Genomic DNA, 23,359 nt, shown 5'->3' on the forward strand with positions numbered 1-23,359 from the left:
ATGTGGCCCCTCCTATCCCCCGCCCTGGGTTTCTCCGCCCCCCCCCACCTCCACCACTCTCCCCTCCATCCCCCGCCCCCATCTCCCCTCATCTTCCCTCTGCCTCCCCACACAGGCTCCCATCTTGGGGGCGGTAACCTTCTGGGGCCGGGAATTTTAGCCCCCAGCGTGGAAGTCCTGCTCCCGCCGCAGAATTGGCCTTACCCCCCCTCAATGGAAGCGGAGTGCAATTTCCCACACTCCGCTATGAGTTAGCTAAAGAGCCAATGCAGAATGCAAATACTTCCTTAATATCTCCAAAGAACAACAATACTCCTTTAAGAACATCAAATGTGCAGTCAGGCATGCAAGCCTCCAGTTTTTACAATTAATACAATTATGGAAATTTTCACAGGTAGAATCCGAAGAGAACAGCCAAAACCTCAGGTCAGTAAAAATTGCAATCAAGATATGTCTCTCACAAACATTCATACTCCGAAACTAATCGTTGCTTGCAAACAGCAATCCATGAAAATGCCCTTGCCGTGTCTGTTGCGAGGTCAGTCTCTGATGAAGACACATACCCACTGGGAATTGAATGGAGAATGTGCTCAAGCTTATTTCACTTATGACCCTTAATAGCCATCAGTCAGAAAGGACACCTTCATCCCATCCGTCTGGATTGGATTCAAACCCAAATCCCAGGAGTCAAAAGGACAGCGTTCAAAGACTATGCGTCAGATAGACCTCCCAACCATTAGCCACAGAGACAAGCTTTCACTCCCCTCCCCATCCTGTGACAACCCGACCCCTGAACCCAAGCCACTGCATATACTCTTTCATTCCTCCTTTATTCTCTTCTCTCCTCCCCTGAAGAACATTTACTGCTTTCTGTGGGTAAGTTCCACAGGAACCAGTGATTTTCTGGTAACATACCCAAGTAACCATTTTTAACGTATGTAGAGCAAGTACCAGCAGCCTATTTGCTGGAGGAAGCTTAACAGTCAACCCTGACGCTGTACTCACCCACCAGCCACATAAGCATCACTGGGCAGTATTCACGAGCAAGAACTCAGACTGATTTATGCTTCCTGAACCCAGAGGGATTGAGGGAGCAATTGTTGCCTTAGCTGAGGTCAGTTACTAAAGACCAAAGATCGAATCTGGGAGCTTCCTGGTACATATGGCTTGCTACTTAACCAGCTGGGGGAGCTGTACTCTGAGCAACAGTGACAACAAATTATTATTCCTTATATTGTGATCAGGTGAGGAATAAAGTCATATCTTGATCTTCCTCCTGTGCCTACATGTAAGAATGAAGTAGCATTTATATAGAGCCTTATCATGTCCCTCAGTCACATCCAAAGGACGTCACATGGAATGAACTGTTCTGTGGATAAATTGAGAAATCACTTTGTGATTAGTGAGGTCCCACAACAACGATATGATAAGTGACCAGCTGTGATGGTGTTGCTTGGGGAGGAATTTGTCCAGGACGCTGGGAGAACTCCCTCTCCCTGCTTTAAATATCTCTCTGGCATCTGCACCTCCACCTGGCCCCTAACAGCTGATCTGAAGGACACACTCCATTAATGCAGCATTCCTCGTAAGTGTCAGGTTAGATTATGTTCTCAAGTCCTGCAATGGGACTTGAACCCACACCCTTCTGAGGTGAGAATGCTACCAACTGAGCCATAAAAGAAGGGAAAGGATGAATAAATATTGTTAAGTGTAAATGTTTACTTTCATTGCTATTTGTACAGTATTGGATAATTATAGATTGTTGACTATGTTTCACTCTAATATCATTACTGCCTACAGATGAAGCATCAATTTATGCTCTATCAAAACCACAGACGGACACCAGAGGGCGATATAAGCATGCAATGATGCTGAGAAAACTGGCGACCATTCCAACAATCAGTCCGTGATACCACCAGTTAATGGCTTCGAATGACCAGTTGGCAAACAAGTCCTGTGCTTTTCTCTTTACTGCTAATTGGACCAAGTTGTTCACGGGACCATGACAAGCTGACAGATCTTTCCTTTAAATCAGGATGCTAACAGTGCACTTTGCCTGTACATTGCTACTATCCCTCTGTGTTTCTGCAGAAAGAAGCTTAGTACTGCAGGGAATAGAATACGGCCAAGGTGATCTCCTGGACTAGTGTTGATCGACTGGCTGGGTCGGAAGGGAATTTTCCCAGATTTTTTCTCCCTAAATTGCCCTGGATTTTTATCTGGTTTTTGCCTCTCCCAGGAGATCACATGGCTCCAGTTGGGGTGGAGTGTAGAATGTTTTCAGTCTAAGGGGTGTCGCAGTTGTGTGGGGCGGACTGGTTGGGCTGGGTGCTCTTTGCCTTTCCGCCATTGTTCATAGGTTTATATGTAACCTTTAGGGCTGCTGACCAAGGGCCGTGTGGCTCTTTGTCGGCCGGCGCGGACACAATGGGCCGAAATGGCCTTCTGCGCTGTAAATTTCTATGTTTCTATGTTGTGAAGCCCCAGGGCCCCAGATTAAAACCTGAGTCTGTGTTGTATTCTGATCTGCAAACCAGTTTTGCCAATGACAGTGAGATACCATCTTTCTCTGCCTCCAACCCGTTTTCGCAATGGTTGATCTATTTTGCAATGCGAGCAGACACCCTCGATGCAGGGGGAGGAACCAGTGTGAGAATTAATGTGGCACTGTCAAAGCAATTTATTCAGTCTCTGGTAGTATGCTTACTGCCAGCAGCACAGCAACAATGTCCCACTCCTCCACGGAGTGCTGACATCACCAAATAAAATAATGCAATTAAAAATAAAACCTTGAACCTTATGTCCCAACAGTTCACTGTTTTTATTTTATTTTTATAACTGAGCTGTCTAATCGATGACTCAATTTCACTTTGGCGTTCTGCTATTTTTCCTTGTTGACATTCTCTACTCCCGCCCTCTGTTGATGGTGTTGACAACTTGCTAGGATGCTTCCCCAAGTTGCCATCTGTGAGCCTCAATGTTGTTAGCAGGTTATTCAAACTTGGGAAGTGGTGGGGGAGGGGGTCACAGCTGAGGTCCAATTCTCTATACATGTGATGTCAAACACATGCACTTCCAGCAGAGATCACTGGACAGCAGGAACTCTGGCTGATTTCACCCTCCGTAGCCCAGCATCATTGAGGGCAATTGGAGCATACTTTAGTCCAGCTCTAGTCAAGATCAGCGAAATCCTTGAACATCCTGGTATCTATGGCTCAGTGACTCACTGAATAAACGTGCCCTGCCCCACTGTTTTTAAAGCAACTTTGTTGTTCACTATTGCCGACTACAAGGTTCGTGGTCTATTATGAACCTGCGCACTCAATGTTTTGGGGGGAAATCTCAGCATTATTTGAGTTATAGTACCTGCCTCTAGTCTAGACTCTTAGGCTGGCTAACAAAAGAATAAATACTGTTGAGAGAAAGCAGAGTTAACGTTTCAGGTTCCTGACCCTTCGTCATCGACCCGAAACGTTAACTCTGTTTCTCTCCACAGATGCCGACTGACCTGCTGAGATTTCCAGCATTTTCTGTTTTTATTCCAGATTCCAGCATCCGCAGTATTTTGCTTTTGTGTTGGAGTAAATACTGTTTGTAGGTAAAGAATCAATTTCAATTGGATATCACTTCATTTGGAATGTGTGTTATAAACTATCACTTAATATTTAACAGAACTTTGACACTCCCAGCTGTGAAACATGGCACACTTTATTGATGACAACTGTCAATGTGTTTCTCCGTTTACTGGTACACGGTCAGAGCGAGGTTAGCGATGGGGCTGCCAGGTGGCTGATTAGTTGGAGAATGAGAGGAGGATAGAGGTGGCTTTGTTAGTTGGAGGATGTGCAAGGATAGAGGTGGCGATGTTGGAGGATGTGTTGGGGGTGAGGATTGCTGTGGTGATCGCTGTGTTCCTCAGTGTAGTGGGGTTAGATGTGGCATGCTCCTTGTAGAATGTGGCGACATTGGAGGTGGCTGTGTTCCTTGGAGAATGAGGTTAGAGAGGAGATGATTATGTTTCTTCAAAGGGTTTGTGGGGTGGAAAGTAGCTATGGAGGGAGATGTCTAATTTTTGTAGTCCTAATGGAAGTTGGCTGTATTCATCATAGGGGCCAGTAATGGTGTGGATGGGAGGTGCCTGTTCGTCAAAGGTTTAGTAGCGAGGGAACGCAGTGGTGTTCATTTGGGCTGAGAGTATGTGTTGAATTCTTGGACATGGTTGCCAATATGAATCCTTCTGTGTAACCATAAAAAAAATTTAAATCCCTTCCATTTATACCTGAAACTAACGTTCCATAGCACCAGTGCACACTATCTGGGGAAAGCAATGTGCCTTAACCCTCACTCTACCATTACCATCAAGCCAGGGGACCAACCTTGGCTCAATAAGGAGTGCAGAAGAGCATGCCAGGAGCAGCACCAGGCATACCTAAAAATGTGGTACCAATCTGGGGAAGCTCCAACACAGGACTACATACATGCCAAGCAGTGGAAGTAGCATGGTATAGACAGGGCTAAGCAATCCCACAATCAACGGATCAGAGCTAAGCTCTGCAGTCCTGCCACATCCAGTCGTGAATGGTGGTGAACAATTAAACAACTAACGAGAGGAGGAGGCTCCATGAATATTCCCATCCTCAATGATGGTGGAACCCAGCACGCAAGTGCAATAGACAAGGCTGAAGCGTTTGCAGCCACCTTCTGCCCGAAGTGCCGTGTGGATGATCCATATCGGCCTCCTCCTGAGGTCCCACCATCATGGAAGCCAGTCTTCAGCCAATTCGATTCACTCCACGTGATATCAAGACACGGCTGAGCGCACTGGATACAGCAAAGGCTATGGGCCACGACAACATTCCGGCTGTCGTGCTGAAGACTTATGTTCCAGAACTAACTGTGCCTCGAGCCAAACTGTTCCAGTACAGCTACCAAACTGGCATCTACCCAACAATGTGGAAAACTACCCAGCTCTGTCCTGTCCTCAAAAAACAGGACAAATCCAACCTGGCCCCATCAGTCTACTCTCAATCATCAGCAAAGTGATGGAAGGTGTTGTTGACAGCGCTATCGAGCGACACTTACTCACCAATAACCTGCTCACCGATGCTCAGTTTGGGTCCCACCAGGACCACTCGGTTCCAGACCTCATTACAGCCTTGGTCCAAACATGGACAAAAGAGCTGAATTCCAGAGGTGAAGTGCAAGAGACTGCCCCTGACATCAAGTCAGCATTTGACCGAGTGTGGCATCAAGGAGCCCTAGGAAAACTGAAGTCAATGGGAATCAGGGGGAAAACTGTTCACTGACTGGAGTCATACCGAGCACAAAGGAAGATGGTTACGGTTGTTGGAGGCAAATCATCTCAGCCCCAGGACATCATTGCAGGAGTTCCTCAGGGCAGTGTCCCAGGCCCAACCATCTTCAGCTGCTTCATCAATGACCTTCCCTCCATCATAAGGTCAGAAGTGAGGATGTTCGCTGATGATTGCAGTGTTCAGTTCCATTCGCAACTCCTCAGATAATGAAGCAGTCCGTGCCTGCACGCAGCAGGACTTGGATGACATTAAGTCTTGGGATGATAAGTGGCACATAACATTCACACCACACAAGTGCCAGGCAATGACCATCTCCAACAAGCGAGAGTCTAACCACCTCCGCATGACATTCAACGGCATCACCACTGCCGAATATCCCACCATCAACATCCTGGGGGTCACCATTGATCAGAAACTTAACTGGACCAGTCATATAAATACTGTGGCTACAAGAGCAGGTCAGAGGCTGGATATTCTGCGGCGAGTGTCTCACCTCCTGACTCCCCAAAGCCTTTCCACCATCTATAAGTCAGGAATGGGATGGAATACTTCCCACTTGCCTGGATGAGCGCAGCTCCAACAACTCAAGAAGCTCAACACCATCCAGGCAAAGCAGTCCGCTTGATTGGCACCCCATCCACTACCTTAAACACTCACTCCCTCCACCACCAGCGCCCCCTGGCTGCAGTGTGTACCATCTACAAGATGCACTGCAGCAACTCGCCAAGGCTTCTTCGGCAGCATCTACAAACCCGCGACCTCTACCACCTAGAAGGACAAGGGCAGCAGGCGCATGGGAACACCATCACCTGCAAGTTCCCCTCCAAATTACACATCATCCTGACTTGGAAATATATCGCCATTCCTTCATCGTCGCTGGGTCAAAATCCTGGAACTCCCTCCCTAACAGCACTGTGGGAGCACCTTCACCACACGGACTGCAGCGGTTCAAGGCAGCGGCTCACCACCACCTTCTCAAGGGCAATTAGGGATGGACAATAAATGCTGGCCTTGCCAGCAATACCCACAGCCCAGAACGAGTATTTAAAAAAAAAAAACAATTTCAGGTGAACATGGCCTACTGAGAGATTTTCTGCTTTCCAAATCAGCTGCCCTATGTTGAGTAAGATTTGCACTGTGATGCCATAAAAGCACCTGGGAAATGTGGGCATTAATTGAGTTGCAGTGTCGGCTTCCAGTCTACAGTTTAATCTGGTGCTTGAAGATAAAGAATCTGTTTCAACTGAGTAACACTTCATCTGGAGTGTTGTAAACTATCACTTAATATTTAACAGAGCTAAAATACTCCCAACTGTAAAATAAACAGCCCTTACTGGCAGCACTATAAATAATTACTAAAAAGTTGTTTCGTTATCATAATAAAAGTTCATCGTTTTGAGAGTCTGGTCTTCAAACACTCTTTTCCTCAGGCAGCCGAAGGCTGCACTGGCACACTGGAGGCGGTGTTGAATCTCATCATCAATGCCTGCTCTTGTTGATAAGAGGCTCCCAAGGTATGGGAAATGGTCCACATTGTCCAGGTCCGCGCCGCAGGATCCTACAAATCCCCTTGGAGGACAGATGCACCAACATCAGTGTCCTCGGCCAGGCCAACATTCCCAGCATTGAAGCACTGACCACACTTGATCATCTCCGCTGGGCAGGTCACATTGTTCTCATGCCTGACACAAGACTCCCAAAGCAAGCTCTCTACTCGGAACTCCTTCATGGCAAACGAGCCAAAGGTGGGCAGAGGAAACGTTACAAGGACACCTTCAAAGCCTCCCTGATAAAGTGCAACGTCCCCACTGACATCTGGGAGTCCCTGGCCAAAGACCTCCCTAAATGGAGGAAGTGCATCCGGGAGGGCACTGAGCACCTCGAGTCTCATCGCCGAGAGCATGCAGAAATCAAGCGGAGGCAGCGGAAAGAGCATGCGGCAAACCTGTCCCACCCTCTCCTTCCCTCAACAACGATCTTCCCCACCTGTGACAGAGTCTGTGGTTCTCGTATTGGACTGTTCAGCCACCTAAGGACTCGTTTTAAGAGTGGAAGTAAGTCCTCCTCGATTCCGAGGGACTGCCTATGATGATGATGATGAAAAGTTCATCGGCAGCTATTATCTTTTTCACAACAGTTTTATTTAAGTCCCCCCACAAAAATCTACCATTCAAGCAAAATGAAGACTAATTTCAAAGCTCCTCCAATGGTAAAGGCAGCGATTGATTGAACCATAAAAACCAGAAGGTTCGATTTCCGATCTGCGCTGAGTTCGCTGATGTCAGCAGTTTGAGGGGCTACAATTTGCCTCTGTACTCCTGAGTTTAGGGAGGAGAAAGATCAGCCCACTCCAGCCAGCAACTTCACCTGGGAGTATGCGTGTCTAAACATTGGGTGAGAATGGAATGGGTTTTGACGGTGGTACCCAGTCCCTGGGGCAAACAGCCACCAACACTCACTGTCTAATCTCACATGAATAATTAACACTTGGACGAGATACCAAAAGGCAGATTAGCATGGACCTCAATCGGGAGTAAACACCCAGGAAAAGGGATGAAAAGGGACTGAAATTGGCAAAGAAGTCCTTAAAGGAACCTAGGAACAGGTTATTTATCATTTAGGCCATTTATCCCCTCGAGCCTGTTCTGCAATTCACTGAGATCATGGCTGATCTATGACCTAACTCCATATACCCACCTTTGCTCCATATCCCTTAATAGCTTTGGTTAACAAAAATCTATCAATCTCAGATTTTACAATTTACAATTGACCCAGCATCAATTGCTATTTGCGGAAGGGAGTTCCACCCTTTTCCTATCGAAGTGTTTCCTAACATCACTCCTGAAAGGCAGGACTCTCATTTTTAGGCTATGTCCCCTGGTCCTAGACTTCCCAACCAGTGAAAATAGTTTCTTTCTATCTATCCTATCTTGAAAACTTTGATCAAATCATCCCTTAGTCTTCTAAATTCCAGGGAATACAACCCCAGATGGGGAATCTCTTCCAGTAATTTAATCTTTAGATTTCAGTATTATTCCAGTAAATCTACACTGCACTCCCTCAAAGGCCCTCCTTCACCAACAGCTTTACTGAAATATCAGTGAATTATTACACCGGTGTAACAACCTGTTTACTGCCATGTAAATGTGATTACAGCACGTTAAACAATCATGACATTATTTTACAGCATTGCAGCTTTCTGACATGTTTAGTGCTGTTTTACATTGGACATAACGTGAAGTGTTGGCACAAATCTGATCATCATTAGTACAAACAGCAGACTTGTCACATCTGCTCTTTTCTTTTATAACTTTTCACGCTTTTGTGTTCAGCATGATGTTGAGGGTAGAACACTTTCCCACTTTTTGTACTAAGAAATAGCATTACACATTCTGACAAAAGGTCATCGACCTCTGTTTCTCTCTCCAAAGATGCTACCTGACCTGCTGAGTGTTTTCCAACAATTTTTGTTTTTATTTTAAACGTTCTGAGATTAAGTATAACATTAGGTATAACATGATTTTAGGTATAAAAAAAAAAGGAGGCAGACAAAAAACAGGAAACTATAGACCAATTAGCCTAACATTTGTTGTTGGGAAAATGCTGGAGTCCATTACTAAGGAAGCAGTAGCGGGACATTTGGAAAAGCATGATTCAAATCAAGCAGAGTCAGCATGGTTTTATGAAAGGGAAATCATGTTTGACAAATTTGCTGGAGTTCTTTGCGATTATAACGAGTAGGGTTAATAAGGGGGAACCAGTGGATGTGGTGTATTTGGACTTCCAGAAGGCATTCGATAAGGTGCCACATAAAAGGTTACTGCACAAGATAAAAGTTCACGGGGTTGGGGGCAATATATTAGCATGGATAGAGGATTGGTTAACTAACAGAAAACAGATAAATGGCTCATTTTCCGGTTGGCAAACAGTGACTAGTGGGGTGCCACAGGGATCGGTGCTCGGTCCTCAACTATTTACAATCTATATTAATGACTTGGATGAAGGGACCGAGTGTAATGTAGCCAAGTTTGCTGATGATACAAAGATGCGTGAGAAAGCAAATTGTGAGGAGGACACACAAAATCTGCAAAGGGATATAGACAGGCTAAGTGAGTGGGCAAAAACTTGGCAAATGGAGTATAATGTGGGAAAATGTGAGGTTATCCACTTTGGCAGAAAAAATAAAAAAATAAATGATAATTTAAATAGAGAAAAATTGCAAAGTGCTGCAGTATAGAGGGACCTGGGGGTCCTTGTGCATGAAACACAAAAAGTTAGTATGTAAGTAATCAGGAAGGCAAATGGAATGTTGGCCTTTATTGCAAGGGGGATAGAGTATAAAAGCAGAGATGTCCTGCTACAACTGTACAGGGTATTGGTGAGGCCACACCTAGAGTACTGCGTACAGTTTTGGTCTCCGTATTTAAGGAAGGATATACTTGCATTGGAGGCTGTTCAGAGAAAGTTCACTAGGTTGATTCTGGAGATGAGGGGGTTGACTTGTAAAGATAGGTAGAGTAGGTTGGAGTTCAGATGAATGAGGTGATCTTATTGAAACATACACGATAATGAGGGGGTTCGACAAGGTAGATGCAGAGAGAATATTTCCACATAGGGGAAACTAAAACTAGGGGACATAGCCTCAGAATAAGGGGCCGTCCATTTAAAACTGAGATGAGGAGGAATTTCTTCTTTCAGAGGGGTGTAAATCTCTCGAATTCTCTGCCCCAGAGAGCTGTGGACACTGGGTCATTGAATATATTTAAGGCGGAGATAGACAGATTTTTGAGTGATAAGGGAATAAAGGGTTATGGGGAGCTGGCAGGGAAGTGGAATTGAGTCCATGATCAGATCAGCCACGATCGTATTAAATGGCGGAGCAGGCTCGAGGGGCCAGGTGGTCTACTCTTGCTCCTATTTCTTATGCTCTTATGGGTGAATAGGAAAAAAATAATGTTTCTATGGTTGCTGGAGCATGGAATGTTATTCCACAGTTGAGGCAGACATTTCTGGGAAAAATAGATAATGATTTGAAGCAGAGGAAGATATAGGGCTATGGGAGAGAGCAGGGCAATAGGATTTGTTTTGGATTCATTACAGATGTGATGGGCTGAATGGCTGCCTTCTATGCTGTTAGCTGGGAGAGAAAGTCTGAGAGAGGAGAGAGTGGAGTGAGGGCAGGAAAGGGATACTGAGAAGGAAAGGCTGAGAGAGGAAAGAGCAGAACGAAAGTGGGAATAGGATATGGAGATAAAGCTTCAGAGAGAACGGAGCAGGGCGTAGGCAGGAATGGGATACCGGGAGGGAAAGTTTGAGAGGAGAAGGTAGCAGAGCAAGGGTGGGAACAGAAAAGCCTGAACCATTTGGCAGCAGATTTCAGGGTTAAGCCAGAGGCTATGCAGTTACAACAAACATTCTACTCAGGATCTCATTACTTTTACTAAAGGCCGGGAATGACCTGAAAGTAAGTTTCCATTACTTTTCGTTTAGATTGCAGGAAGAGGTTTTTGAGTAATTCTGACTGTTTCTGTAATATGTTGTTAATTTCAACATGTATAACCACCAATGCTCCATGTAGCAGAAAAATCACCCCCTGCTTACAGTAAAGATAAGGCTGACATATTGGCACAAATGCCAAAGCAGACCCCAACATAACCAGCATGACAGCCGGAAACAACAATAGTATAATGGTGACAGCAGCATCAAATACATTTTGATTAAAACCAAGATTAACAGATTAAAACTTTTAATCACAAGATTAATTGTGATTAATTTTTAAAAATAAGTTAACAGCCTTAATTCCAAGTGATCTTTCAAAACCTGTTACATTCTAGATGACCGAGTAAAACGTAGTGCAAATGTTGACAAAATAAGGATTAAGTGTAACTACTACAATGAGGTCTCGCCTCTCGGGTGAGGAGGGTTAACACAAGCTCTCTGCATTTTCGCCAGTGACATTTTCCACCTAATTTTCTTCCTGCCTTCCAAAGGTGATAACTTATGCCGGATTCTGGTTTCATTGACACCAGCAACTCTCCTTTATCTCACTCAAGTGGCTATGGATGAGCCTAGACAATGAGTTATTTGGCTGAGACTGATCGTGGCCTCACCTAACATTCACACACATTCTCACTCGCACACACACATACATACACGGGCGCACACACTCTCACTCGCACACACACATGCATACACGGGCGCACACACTCTCGCTCGGGCACGCGCACACTCTCGCTCGGGCGCATACCAACTTTCCAGCAACAGTCACTGGACAGCAATCCGTTATGGATATTCTAGCTCCTTTTTCCCCTTGCTCTAGCCCGAGGACATTGAAGCTAATTGTAATGTCTTGGTGCCCTTCCCTTGGCTGAGACTATCCACCTTTGCATAGATAAAGTCTGCATCTAGCATCCTTTACATTCCGTAAACCTCAATCTGACACAAAACATGGTATATTTACTCACTGAGCAAGACTGCAGCAGAGATTGTATAAGTGTGGGCAATATTATAAAAGCACTGAACTAGCTAGGGTTAATTTCAAACGCTTAATTTCAAACAGTGGGGCGTTTAAACAAGTGATTTAAAACGACCTTTCCCCTCTTTATGGTCTTTCTGCAACTCATATCTGATAGCCGATAGGATAGCAATACACTCGGAGACTCCGCAAAAATAAAGAATTGGTTGCAATGTTCATGTAAATTGCCTCATGTTTCTGCTCCTCTCAGTGTGTGTGTGTGCGTGAGTGAGAGAACGGTAACTTTCAGACCAGCATCTCATCATGCTGAGAAAGTCAGGAGGTTCTATTTTCCACGGTTCACTATTTTTAGTGAAAAAGTTACAGTATAGACTAGAGAACACCATCCATATCTACTTTTTCCAGTAAAGACAGCAAATGCAGGATAAAATACCCTGGCACGTCAGTCATTTGCTGTGGATACTCAAGCGCTCTTTGCAAGTGGGGGACGTGGCCCCAAATTACAGTGTAGATTAATCGCTGTCATAAAATAAAAAGCCCAGAGCTAACCATATTTAATATTTACTTAGAAGAAGCTAACCACATCCTCGTTAATCATCTCAACATACAATTGGGTCTGGAGCCTGCAGCCTGGGGAGTGTTTGATTTCTGTTCAGGGAACCTGGTCATGCTTTTAGTTGGTAAAAGGGAAAGTGCGTCCTTCATCAATGTTCCATGAATGCACTAGATCAGACAACATTATCAGATCTTTTTTTAAACTCACTGCAAAGTAATACTATGTGTAGTTTTTTTTTAATATTATACTTAAGCCATTAGCTATTACTGTCCTCTAATCCTCAGTGTCTCTAACTGACAGGGAGAGTTGCTTAAATGAGATTTTCAATGCTAAGACAACACTGTCACTTACTTCTCAGCGTGCCCCAGTTTCCAGAAGGCCATAATCATGAAATCCAATGAGTAAGTCCCATCGAGTGCAGACTGAGGAATTGGTGTGTTAATGGATTTTTACTGTGCAACATGCAGTCTCAGATCAGGTTTTACTGTTGGTATTCCCCAGCAGATTATAAGAACATAAGAACATAAGAATTAGGAACAGGAGTAGGCCATCTATCCCCTCGAGCCTGCTTCGCCATTCAACAAGATCACGGCTGATCTGGCCGTGGACTCAGCTCCACTTACCCGCCCGCTCCCCATCACCCTTAATTCCCTTATTGGTTAAAAATCTATCTATCTGTGATTTGAATACATTCAATGAGCTAGTCTCAACTGCTTCCCTAGGCAGAGAATTCCACAGATTCACAACCCTCTGGGAGAAGAAATTCCTTCTCAACTCGGTTTTAAATTGGCTCCCCCGTATTTTGAGGCTGTGCCCCCTAGTTCTAGTCTCCCCGACCAGTGGAAACAACCTCTCTGCCTCTATCTTGTCTATCCCTTTCATTATTTTAAATGTTTCTATAAGATCACCCCTCATCCTTCTGAACTCCAACGAGTAAAGACCCAGTCTACTCAATCTATCATCATAAGGTAACCCCCTCACCCGATTATGAAACGTGCTAAAAATGAATGCTCATAAAATTACTTTTTCCCTCTTTCTCCAGCAACTTTTTCTCTCCCTTTCTCCTACAGGTACTGTTGGCCCAAAGAGCCGGGTGCCCTCGAGCAACCTGCCCAAGTTGCAACACTTCTCCCCCAGGTGCATGTCACATTTTTCACGTGCAGCTGTCCAGACTGCCCCTCAATATCGAAGAGCAGTTTCTAAAGCATCTGCACCCACCATCCCACATCCACTTTCTATCGCACTCATTTATAGAACACTGCGGGTTCTATCCAGTGCTATTAATTATGGTCTCCTTACTTCAGGTTCTGTTTGCTCTGCCAGGGTTTATAGCTATCAGGATTATATCTGTTACTCCTGTACAGGGCATTTTCCTGGCGTGTCCTAACTCGCACCAAGTCCCACTCACCCATCACCCCTGTGCTCGCTGACCTACATTAGCTTCCAGTTAAGCAATGTCTCGATTTCAAAATTCTCAGCCTTATTTTCAAATTCCTCCATGGCCTCGCCTCTCCCCATCTCTGTAATCTCCTCCAGCCCCAGCCCCCCCGAGATGTCTGCGCTCCTCTAATTCTGACATCTTGAGCATCCCCAACCATTGGTTGCAGTGCCTTCAGCTGCCTGGGCCCTAAGCTCTGGAATTCCCTCCCTAAACCTCTCTGCCTCTCTTACCTCCTGCAAGACGTTCCTTTGAAACCTACCTCTTTGACCAAGCTTTTGGTCATCACTGCTAATTTCTACTTCTGCGGTTCGGTGTTAAATTTTTTTATCTCATAATACTCCTGTGAAGCGCCTTGGGACGTTTCACTACATTAAAGGCGCTACATAAATACAAGTTGTTGTTGTTGTTGTTACATTTCTCCATCAACAAAAAACAGATGAACTGGTCATTCTCATTACTGTTTATGGGATCCAGCTGGTGATAGTTGCCATATTTTCTCCATAACAGCAGTCACTATTCTTCACTCTATTTGAAGCACTTGGAGACATTTTGGAGAGATGTTATCAGGTACTATATAAATACAATTTTCTTTCTTACATTCAATCTACAGCAGAGAAACAGGCCAGAAACGGGTCTATGCCGGTGTTTATACTCCACACGGGCCTCCTCCCACTCTAAATACTTCTTCCCACCCTTCTCCAATATCCCTCTATTCTCTTCTCCCTTATGTATGCCTCAAGCTCCCCCTTAAATGCATCAATACAACTGCTTCAGCTGCTACATGTTGCAGTGAGTTTCATATTCTCAACAATCTCTGTGCAAAGTAATTCATCCGAAATCTTTATTTGATCTGTTCGTGGCTATCTAATATTTATGCCTTCTTGTTCTGGATACACACATAAATGGAAACAGTTTCTCCACATCCATTCTGTCAAACTCATTCATAATTTTGAGGACCTATATCAAGTTTCCTCTTCGTCTTCTCTTTTCCAGAGAAAAGAGGTCCAGCTTGTTCAATCTTTCCTGATAGTTGCATCCTCTTAATTCTAGTAACATCCTTGTATATCTTTTCTGCACTTTATCCAGTACTTCACTATCCTTTTTGTAGTATAGAGACCAAAACTGTACACAGTACTCCAAGTGTGGTCGAACCAAGGTGATAGATGAACAAAGTGACCTTGGAGTGCTTGTCCACAGATCCCTGAAAGTAGCAGGCCAGGTGGATAAGGTGGTTAAGAAGGCATACGGAATGCTTGCCTTTATTGGCCGAGGCATAGAATACAAGAGCAGGGAGGTTATGTTTAAATTGTATAATACACTAGTTAGGCCACAGCTGGAGTATTGCGTGCAGTTCTGGTCGCCGTATTATAGGAAGGACGTGATTGCACTAGAGAGGGTGCAGAAGAGATTTACTAGGATGCTGCCTGGAATGGAGAATCTTAGTTATGAGGACAGATTGGATAGGCTGGGTTTGTTCTCATTGGAACAGAGTAGGTTGAGAGGAGACCTCATTGAGGTGTACAAAATATTGAGGGGCACAGACATAGCGGATAGTAAGGGTCTATTTCCATTGGTGGAGCGGTCTATTATGAGGGGGCATAGTTTTAAGGTGGTTGGTGGAAGGTTTAGAAGGGATTTGAGGGAGGGGGGCTTCTTTACGCAGAGGATTGTGGGGATCTGGAACTCACTGCCTAGAAGAGTGCTGGATGCAGAATCCCTAACCACTTTTAAGAGATGGTTGGATGGGCACTTAAAGTACAGTAACCTGCAGGGTTACAAACCTAGAGCTGGTAATTGGGATTAGACTGGATAACCTCTTGTTGGCCGGCGCAGATATGATGGTAAGTACTGCAGGGAATCGAATACGGCTAGGGTGATCTCCTGGACTAGTTTCGATCGCCTGGATAGGTCGGAGAGGAATTTTACCAGATTTCTTCCCTAAATTGACCTGGGTTTTTATCTGGTTTTTGCCTCTCCCAGGAGATCACATGGCTCCAGTTGGTGTGGAGTGTAGAATTTTTCAGTGTAAGGGGTGTCGTAGTTGTGTAGGGTGGACTGGTTGGGCTGGGTGCTCTTTACCTTTTCGCCATTGTTCTTTGGTTTATATGTAACCTTCAGGGCTGCTGACCGAGGGCCGTGCGGCTCTTTGTCGGCCGGCCTGGACATGATGGGCCGAAATGGCCTCCTTCAAATTAACATTGGCTCCCTGCTTTTGTATTCTATTTCTGTGGAAATGAACTCCAGTACTCCGTTAGCACCCCTTACGGCCATAACAACTTGTGTTGCTACTTTTAACAATTTATGCATCTGTATTTCCCGATCTCTTTGCTCCTCCACCCCATTTAGCTTCTTACTTTCAAAAGAATAAGTGGGTTCCATATTCCACCTACCAAAATGAATCATCTCACACGTCACTATATTTAATTTTGTTTGCTATTTATCTGCCCACTGTGCAAGCCTCTTTATGTCTTCCTATATTTTAGTGCCGTTCTCCACATGCCCCAAAATTTGATGATATCTGCAAATTCTGACATTGCATCTCCAATCGGAGTGCAAATCATTTACGTGCATAGTGAACAACGGTGGTCCCAGCACAGATCGCTGCGGGATTCCACTTCCTACTTTCTGACAGTCCGAGAAACTTTCCTAACTCCTGCCCTTTATTTTATGTTTTGTAGCCATCTTTCAATCCATTCTGCTCCTGATTCCACACACCCTGACTGATGTCATGAGTCTCTTATGTCTCCAATCTATGACTTTGGATTTTATATTATCAGTATCACTCTCAATTATTATTGTAAATGTTATTATATTGTGATCACTGATCACTAAATGTTCTCTCACACTTGTGCTTCTTTTCTGCTCAGATTCATTTCCCATTATTAGTTATGGACAATGGTAAGCAGTAAAACGTTAATGTGTACTAATGTACCAAATTATATTACAATATGCTGCAATTCCTACCTGCAACTCTATTTAGAAAGGTGATAGGTGTGAAATAATAATGTTTCTCTTCCTCTTACCTCCACATATGAGGCAGATGGCACTGAGGAGCCCAGTCTCTGCATCGTCCATCTCCAGTGGCAGTAATTGATTGGCGAACGCAAAAACCAAATCAGTGAGGGGGCCAAAGCCTGCATTATGCATCTGTGTCCTGTTCAAGGTAAGGCCATCAGAAAAAGTCATGGTATCCTGGTCAGGGGTGTACCTGGTACAGATTCGCAGAATCTAAGAAAACAAAGAAACAACATGAATGCACGCAGATTAACACTTGAGTACCACGACCAATACAGGTATGCAGTCCACACACACGCACACAACACTGGTACCAAATGGCCCACTCTGTTGCAACACACGGACCAGCAAATGTCCCTTGGACTGTATTGAGATGCCCTGTGTTAATTGTGGTATATAGCAATTGAGTGTTAATTGTACGGAGGTGGTGGGAATTAATTGAGGACTCACTTGCTCTTATATACTGGGGAAGGGGTGCAAGCTTATCTGGGGGGGGGCAGGGGGGTTGCACAGGAAGTAATATATGTCTCTGTGAATAAAGGCTTAGAAGCAAGTAAAGACTGCGATCTACTACTTTATCCTTCATCACCTGGCTATCTGACTTGTTTTGGACACTGATCACTATTTTAGTGCTAATATTCTCTCTTCCTCTCCTGAAGATGTTGACTCCTTAGTGGAGTACAACTCCACAGCTGCCTGTTGCTCTTTGGTACCTTGTCCAAGTGGCCATTCTTTATGTATGAGCCAAGATAATGAGTGTTGCAAATTTTTGGTAAACCATGAAGGGCACCTGATCACCCAATATCCCCATGCACTTTGGGGGAAGGGATCATTGGATAGCAATCAGGAGCATGGGCCTCAGTATATTTCTCTCACTTTCTGGCCCAGGAACAAAGTGTAGCATCCTTAGCAGCCCCCAGGCTGAGACCAGCTAAAAATAAATTCAAGGTGAATTTAAACAAAGTTTCCTGCGGACACCGAATGTCAGGTTTGTTAAAGTATCTCCTGCCTTTCTGTTGCAACACAATTTAATGACTCAGAAAGGTGCCAGGAGCCTCTTGGTTCTGTGATAAGAACATAAGAACATAAGAATTAGGAACAGGAGTAGGCCATTTAGCCCCTCGAGCCTGTTCCACCATTCAACAAGATCAAGGCTGATCTGGCCGTGGACTCAGCTCCACTTACCCGCCCGCTCCCCATAACCCTTAATTCCCTTATTGGTTAAAACCAGACTGTTACAGGTACCAAGGGACGGGAGTCTCTCAGTTCGACTGATATGGTGCAGTGTCTGTTAAAGATGGCAGGTAGTAGAACTTTTCAGTGTTGCCATTACTTACTTTGACATTACTTATTAAAACCTAAATACAAAACCTAAAACCTTGCATTTAGTCTATTGTAACAGAGTTGACCCGCCTCTGTAAGTGTTTAATACGAATTGACAACATTCCCCATTGCCGTCATGCCATCTCTCACCTGGATTAGCACTAAAGGAAACATAGAAACATAGAAAATAGGTGCAGGAGTAGGCCATTCGGCCCTTCTAGCCTGCACCGCCATTCAATGAGTTCATGGCTGAACATGCAACTTCAATACCCCATTCCTGCTTTCTTGCTATACCCCTTGATCCCCTTAGTAGTAAGGACTACATCTAACTCCTTTTTGAATAGATTTAGTGAATTGGCCTCAACAACTTTCTGTGGTAGAGAATTCCACAGGTTCACCACTCTCTGGGTGAAGAAGTTTCTCCTCATCTCGGTCCTAAATGGCTTACCCCTTATCCTTAGACTGTGACCCCTGGTTCTGGACTTCCCCAACATTGTGAACATTCTTCCTGCATCTAACCTGTCTAAACCCATCAGAATTTTAAACGTTTCTATAAGGTCCCCTCTCATTCTTCTGAACTCCAGTGAATACAAGCCCAGTTGATAGGTCAGTCCCGCCATCCCGGGAATCAGTCTGGTGAACCTTCGCTGCACTCCCTCAATAACAAGAATGTCCTTCCTCAGGTTAGGAGACCAAAACTGTACACAATACTCCAGGTGTGGCCTCACCAAGGCCCTGTACAACTGTAGTAACACCTCCCTGCCCCTGTACTCAAATCCCCTCGCTATGAAGGCCAACATGCCATTTGCTTTCTTAACCGCCTGCTGTACCTGCATGCCAACCTTCAATGACTGATGTACCATGACACCCAGGTCTCGTTGCACCTCCCCTTTTCCTAATCTGTCACCATTCAGATAATAGTCTGTCTCTCTGATTTTACCACCAAAGTGGACAACCTCACATTTATCCACATTATACTTCATCTGCCATGCATTTGCCCACTCACCTAACCTATCCAAGTCACTCTGCAGCCTCATAGCATCCTCCTCGCAGCTCACACTGTCACCTAACTTAGTGTAATCCGCAAATTTGGAGATACTACATTTAATCCCCTCATCTAAATCATTAATGTACAGTGTAAACAGCTGGGGCCCCAGCACAGAACCTTGCGGTACCCCACTTGTCACCGCCTGCCATTCTGAAAAGTACCCATTTACTCCTACTCTTTGCTTCCTGTCTGACAACCATTTCTCAATCCATGTCAGCACACTACCCCCAATCCCATGTGCTTTAACTTTGCACATTAATCTCTTGTGTGGGACCTTGTCGAAAGCCTTCTGAAAGTCCAAATATACCACATCAAATGGTTCTCCCTTGTCCACTCCACTGGAAACATCCTCAAAAAATTCCAGAAGATTTGTCAAGCATGATTTCCCTTTCACAAATCCATGCTGACTTGGACCTATCATGTCACCTCTTTCCAAATGCAAGAGTCTGCTGATTCTCCAATGTCTCCATTGTTAAAGGCAGTACAGAATCAAACTATATAGAGCGGATATTCACAGGTTCAATCCCAAGTCTGCACTGAGCTGAGCTCAGCCAGCGCAGCAGTTGAGGTACTACTGCTGGACTCAGTGCCCCTGGGCTCGGGAGGGGTCAATCAGCTAGAGTTCCTGCTCCAGTTTATTATTCAGCAATCATATGAGGAAGGGACTGGGTTTAGCTGCACTGCCTCATTGTGGCCAAATAGCTGCTGACACAAACTTGCACGGGTCACAAATGAAGAATAGTCAGATTGATGAAGCACCACATGGTTGGTTGGTGCCCACGGAACAATGAATCTTCCGGAGAGGAAAATAGAAAAAAATTTGGAGGAAATAAAAGATAAAACAGAGATGCTGTACTCACCAAAATGTCTAGGCAGGCAGCTTTGAGGAGGGTAATTTGGTCAGCGATGGTTAGAGTGGTAAATCCAGGCAGGTGTTTGGCAAACTCGACTGTCTTGATAATGCATTTAGTCGAGAGTTCGCTGAACTTGTCCCAGAGATCAATGTCTAACGTTACTCGCTGCTCAGCGCTGTTATTCTGCAAAGGGAACAGTGTGACATTAGAACAGGAAAAGTGGGATACTCCACCATGGTAATTTCCAAAATAGCTGCACTTTTGTTTTCTTCCAAAGCAAACTCGAAAAACAGGTATTTAAATATCTACATAAGCCTGTTTTTTCCTGCAATGTTATTGTGGCACCCTTTACCCGCCGACAAAAAATTGCCACAAGCATGAAATTGGATACTGAAATCAGTTTACACATTAAATTAATGTAAGTTGTATCCATTCCCATTGCCTCAGTTTGTGTTAGCACTCTTCCATGTTTACTCAACAATACACTGGAGCAAGACTGCAATAGAAACAGAAAGTGCTGTAAATCTCAGCCGGTCAGGCAGTATCTGTGGAGAGAAACAGAGTTAACATTTCAGGTCGGTGATCTTTAGAAAAGTCATCGACCTGCAACGTTAACTCTGTTTCTCGCTCCACAGATGCTGCCTGACCTGCTGAGTATTTCCAGCATTTTCTGTTTTCATTTCAGATTTCCAGCATCCGCAGTATTTTGCTTTTGTTCCATTGCAAGACTGGTCCATACATGTTCCTGGTGTGGATGGCACCAAATAGGTCATGGCACACTTGTACCTTTTGAATAAATTGGCAGACCAATTGAACAAGTACTTTGGTTCGGTATTCACTAAGGAGGACACAAACAACCTTCCGGATATAAAAGGGGTCAGAGGGTCTAGTAAGGAGGAGGAACTGAGGGAAATCCTTATTAGTCAGGAAATTGTGTTGGGGAAATTGATGGGATTGAAGGCCGATAAATCCCCAGGGCCTGATGGACTGCATCCCAGAGTACTTAAGGAGGTGGCCTTGGAAATAGCGGATGCATTGACAGTCATTTTCCAACATTCCATAGACTCTGGATCAGTTCCTATGGAGTGCAGGGTAGCCAATGTAACCCCACTTTTTAAAAAAGGAGGGAGAGAAAACAGGGAATTATAGACCGGTCAGCCTGACATCGGTAGTGGGTAAAATGATGGAATCAATTATTAAGGATGTCATAGCAGCGCATTTGGAAAGAGGTGACATGATAGGTCCAAGTCAGCATGGATTTGTGAAAGGGAAATCATGCTTGACAAATCTTCTGGAATTTTTTGAGGATGTTTCCAATAGAATGGACAAGGGAGAACCAGTTGATGTGGTGTATTTGGACTTTCAGAAGGCGTTCGACAAGGTCCCACACAAGAGATTAATGTGCAAAGTTAAAGCACATGGGATTGGGGGTAGTGTGCGGACGTGGATTGAGAACTGGTTGGCAGACAGGAAGCAAAGAGTAGGAGTAAATGGGTACTTTTCAGAATGGCAGGCAGTGACTAGTGGGGTACTGCAAGGTTCTGTGCTGGGGCCCCAGCTGTTTACATTGTACATTAATGATTTAGATGAGGGAATTAAATGTAGTATCTCCAAATTTGCGGATGACACTAAGTTGGGTGGCAGTGTGAGCTGCGAGGAGGATGCTATGAGGCTGCAGAGTGACTTGGATAGGTTAGGTGAGTGGGCAAATGCATGGCAGATGCAGTATAATGTGGATAAATGTGAGGTTATCCACTTTGGTGGCAAAAACAGGAAGACAGAATATTATCTGAATGGTGACAGATAGGAAAAGGGGAGGTGCAACGAGACCTGGGTGTCATGGTACATCAGTCATTGAAGGTTGGCATGCAGCTACAGCAGGCGGTTAAGAAAGCAAATGGCATGTTGGCCTTCATAGTGAGGGGATTTGAGTACAGGGGCAGGGAGGTGTTACTACAGTTGTACAGGCCTTGGTGAGTCCACACCTGGAGTATTGTGTACAGTTTTGGTCTCCTAACTTGAGGAAGGACATTCTTGCTATTGAGGGAGTGCAGCGAAGGTTCACCAGAATGATTCCCGGGATGGCGGGACTGACATATCAAGAAAGACTGGATCAACTGGGCTTGTATTCACTGGAGTTCAGAAGAATGAGAGGGGATCTCATAGAAACATTTAAAATTCTGATGGGTTTAGACAGGTTAGATGCAGGAAGAATGTTCCCAATGTTGGGGAAGTCCAGAACCAGGGGTCACAGTCTAAGGATAAGGTGTAAGCCATTTAGGACCGAGATGAGGAGAAACATCTTCACCCAGAGAGTGGTGAACCTGTGGAATTCTCTACCACAGAAAGTTGTTGAGGCCAATTCACTAAATATATTCAAAAAGGAGTTAGATGTAGTCCTTACTACTAGGGGGATCAAGGGGTATGGCGAGAAAGCAGGAATGGGGTACTGAAGTTGAATGTTCAGCCATGAACTCATTGAATGGCGGTGCAGGCTCGAAGTGCCGAATGGCCTACTCCTGCACCTATTTTCTATGTTTCTATTAAAACAAGTGGCAGGGAATGGGGTATGAGTAAGTTATCAAAGGACACAAGTTCCTTTGTAATGGAAGAATGGTTATTTTCTTCTGTAACTAAGCAGCGGCCATTGAAATTGAGGGAATGGAAGGTTTTAAAACATTTACTATTCAGAAATGTGGTTTCATTAGTAGATTGTTTATCAGAGAGAGAATCAGGCATTCTGTTTCTCAATTAAAGAGATTAGGCGGTGACAGTGACTGTTTCTTTGGGTCACGACCAATGTTCCCTTGTAAGCTGCACTTTGTTCTGTGTGGCCTGGTCCTTTTAAGGTGCGGTCCTTTTAAATTTCACTGTACGCGCAGTATTCAGAATACCCCTGAAATGCATTACAAGCATAAATTTGTAGAATGTAGTTTGTTCCAAATTCTGACGAAGTCGCAGTCACCCAATGTTAGAAAATGTCATTATCGTTTTTAGATCCAAGGTGAAGGGGACACCATATCTTTAGTTCATACATTAAACAGCGTTGAGAAAGTGCTGCGTGGTTCTGAGCTCAAACATCTTCCCCATGGCTCCGTACACCATGTGGTGCAAGACTGAGCCATATAGGTGACAGGGCTCCAGATTTTATCTCCATCCCCAGTTGGTGCTGAGTTAGCTGATTTCAACTCAACAGAACTGAACTAAATTTCAACATTCCTGGGATATGGAAGGAGAGGGGGGCGGGTGGGGGGGGGGGGGAATCAGCTAGGCTTCCTGCTACTGATTGCTATCTGGTGACCCTTTGCTGCAAGTGTGCACGTGCATGTTGG

The 23,359-nt window shown here is 44.6% G+C and overlaps 1 protein-coding gene across 20 annotated transcripts in view; it reads right to left on the reverse strand.

Annotated features, from left to right (window-relative positions):
• Window positions 1-23,359, reverse strand: part of raraa (retinoic acid receptor, alpha a) — a 634,542-nt gene that overhangs the window by 5,075 nt on the left and 606,108 nt on the right. For all 20 annotated transcript variants that reach the window (XM_070864263.1, XM_070864259.1, XM_070864257.1 and 17 more), the window contains 2 exons: window positions 20,034-20,210; window positions 16,811-17,015 (listed from right to left, as the gene is read on the reverse strand). In XM_070864263.1, coding sequence (XP_070720364.1) covers window positions 16,811-17,015; window positions 20,034-20,210 — 382 coding nt within the window. The remainder of the gene's footprint in view (window positions 1-16,810; window positions 17,016-20,033; window positions 20,211-23,359) is intronic.

This window comes from Pristiophorus japonicus, chromosome 21, assembly GCF_044704955.1.
Source record: "Pristiophorus japonicus isolate sPriJap1 chromosome 21, sPriJap1.hap1, whole genome shotgun sequence".
In the NCBI taxonomy this organism is placed as follows: domain Eukaryota; kingdom Metazoa; phylum Chordata; class Chondrichthyes; family Pristiophoridae; genus Pristiophorus; species Pristiophorus japonicus.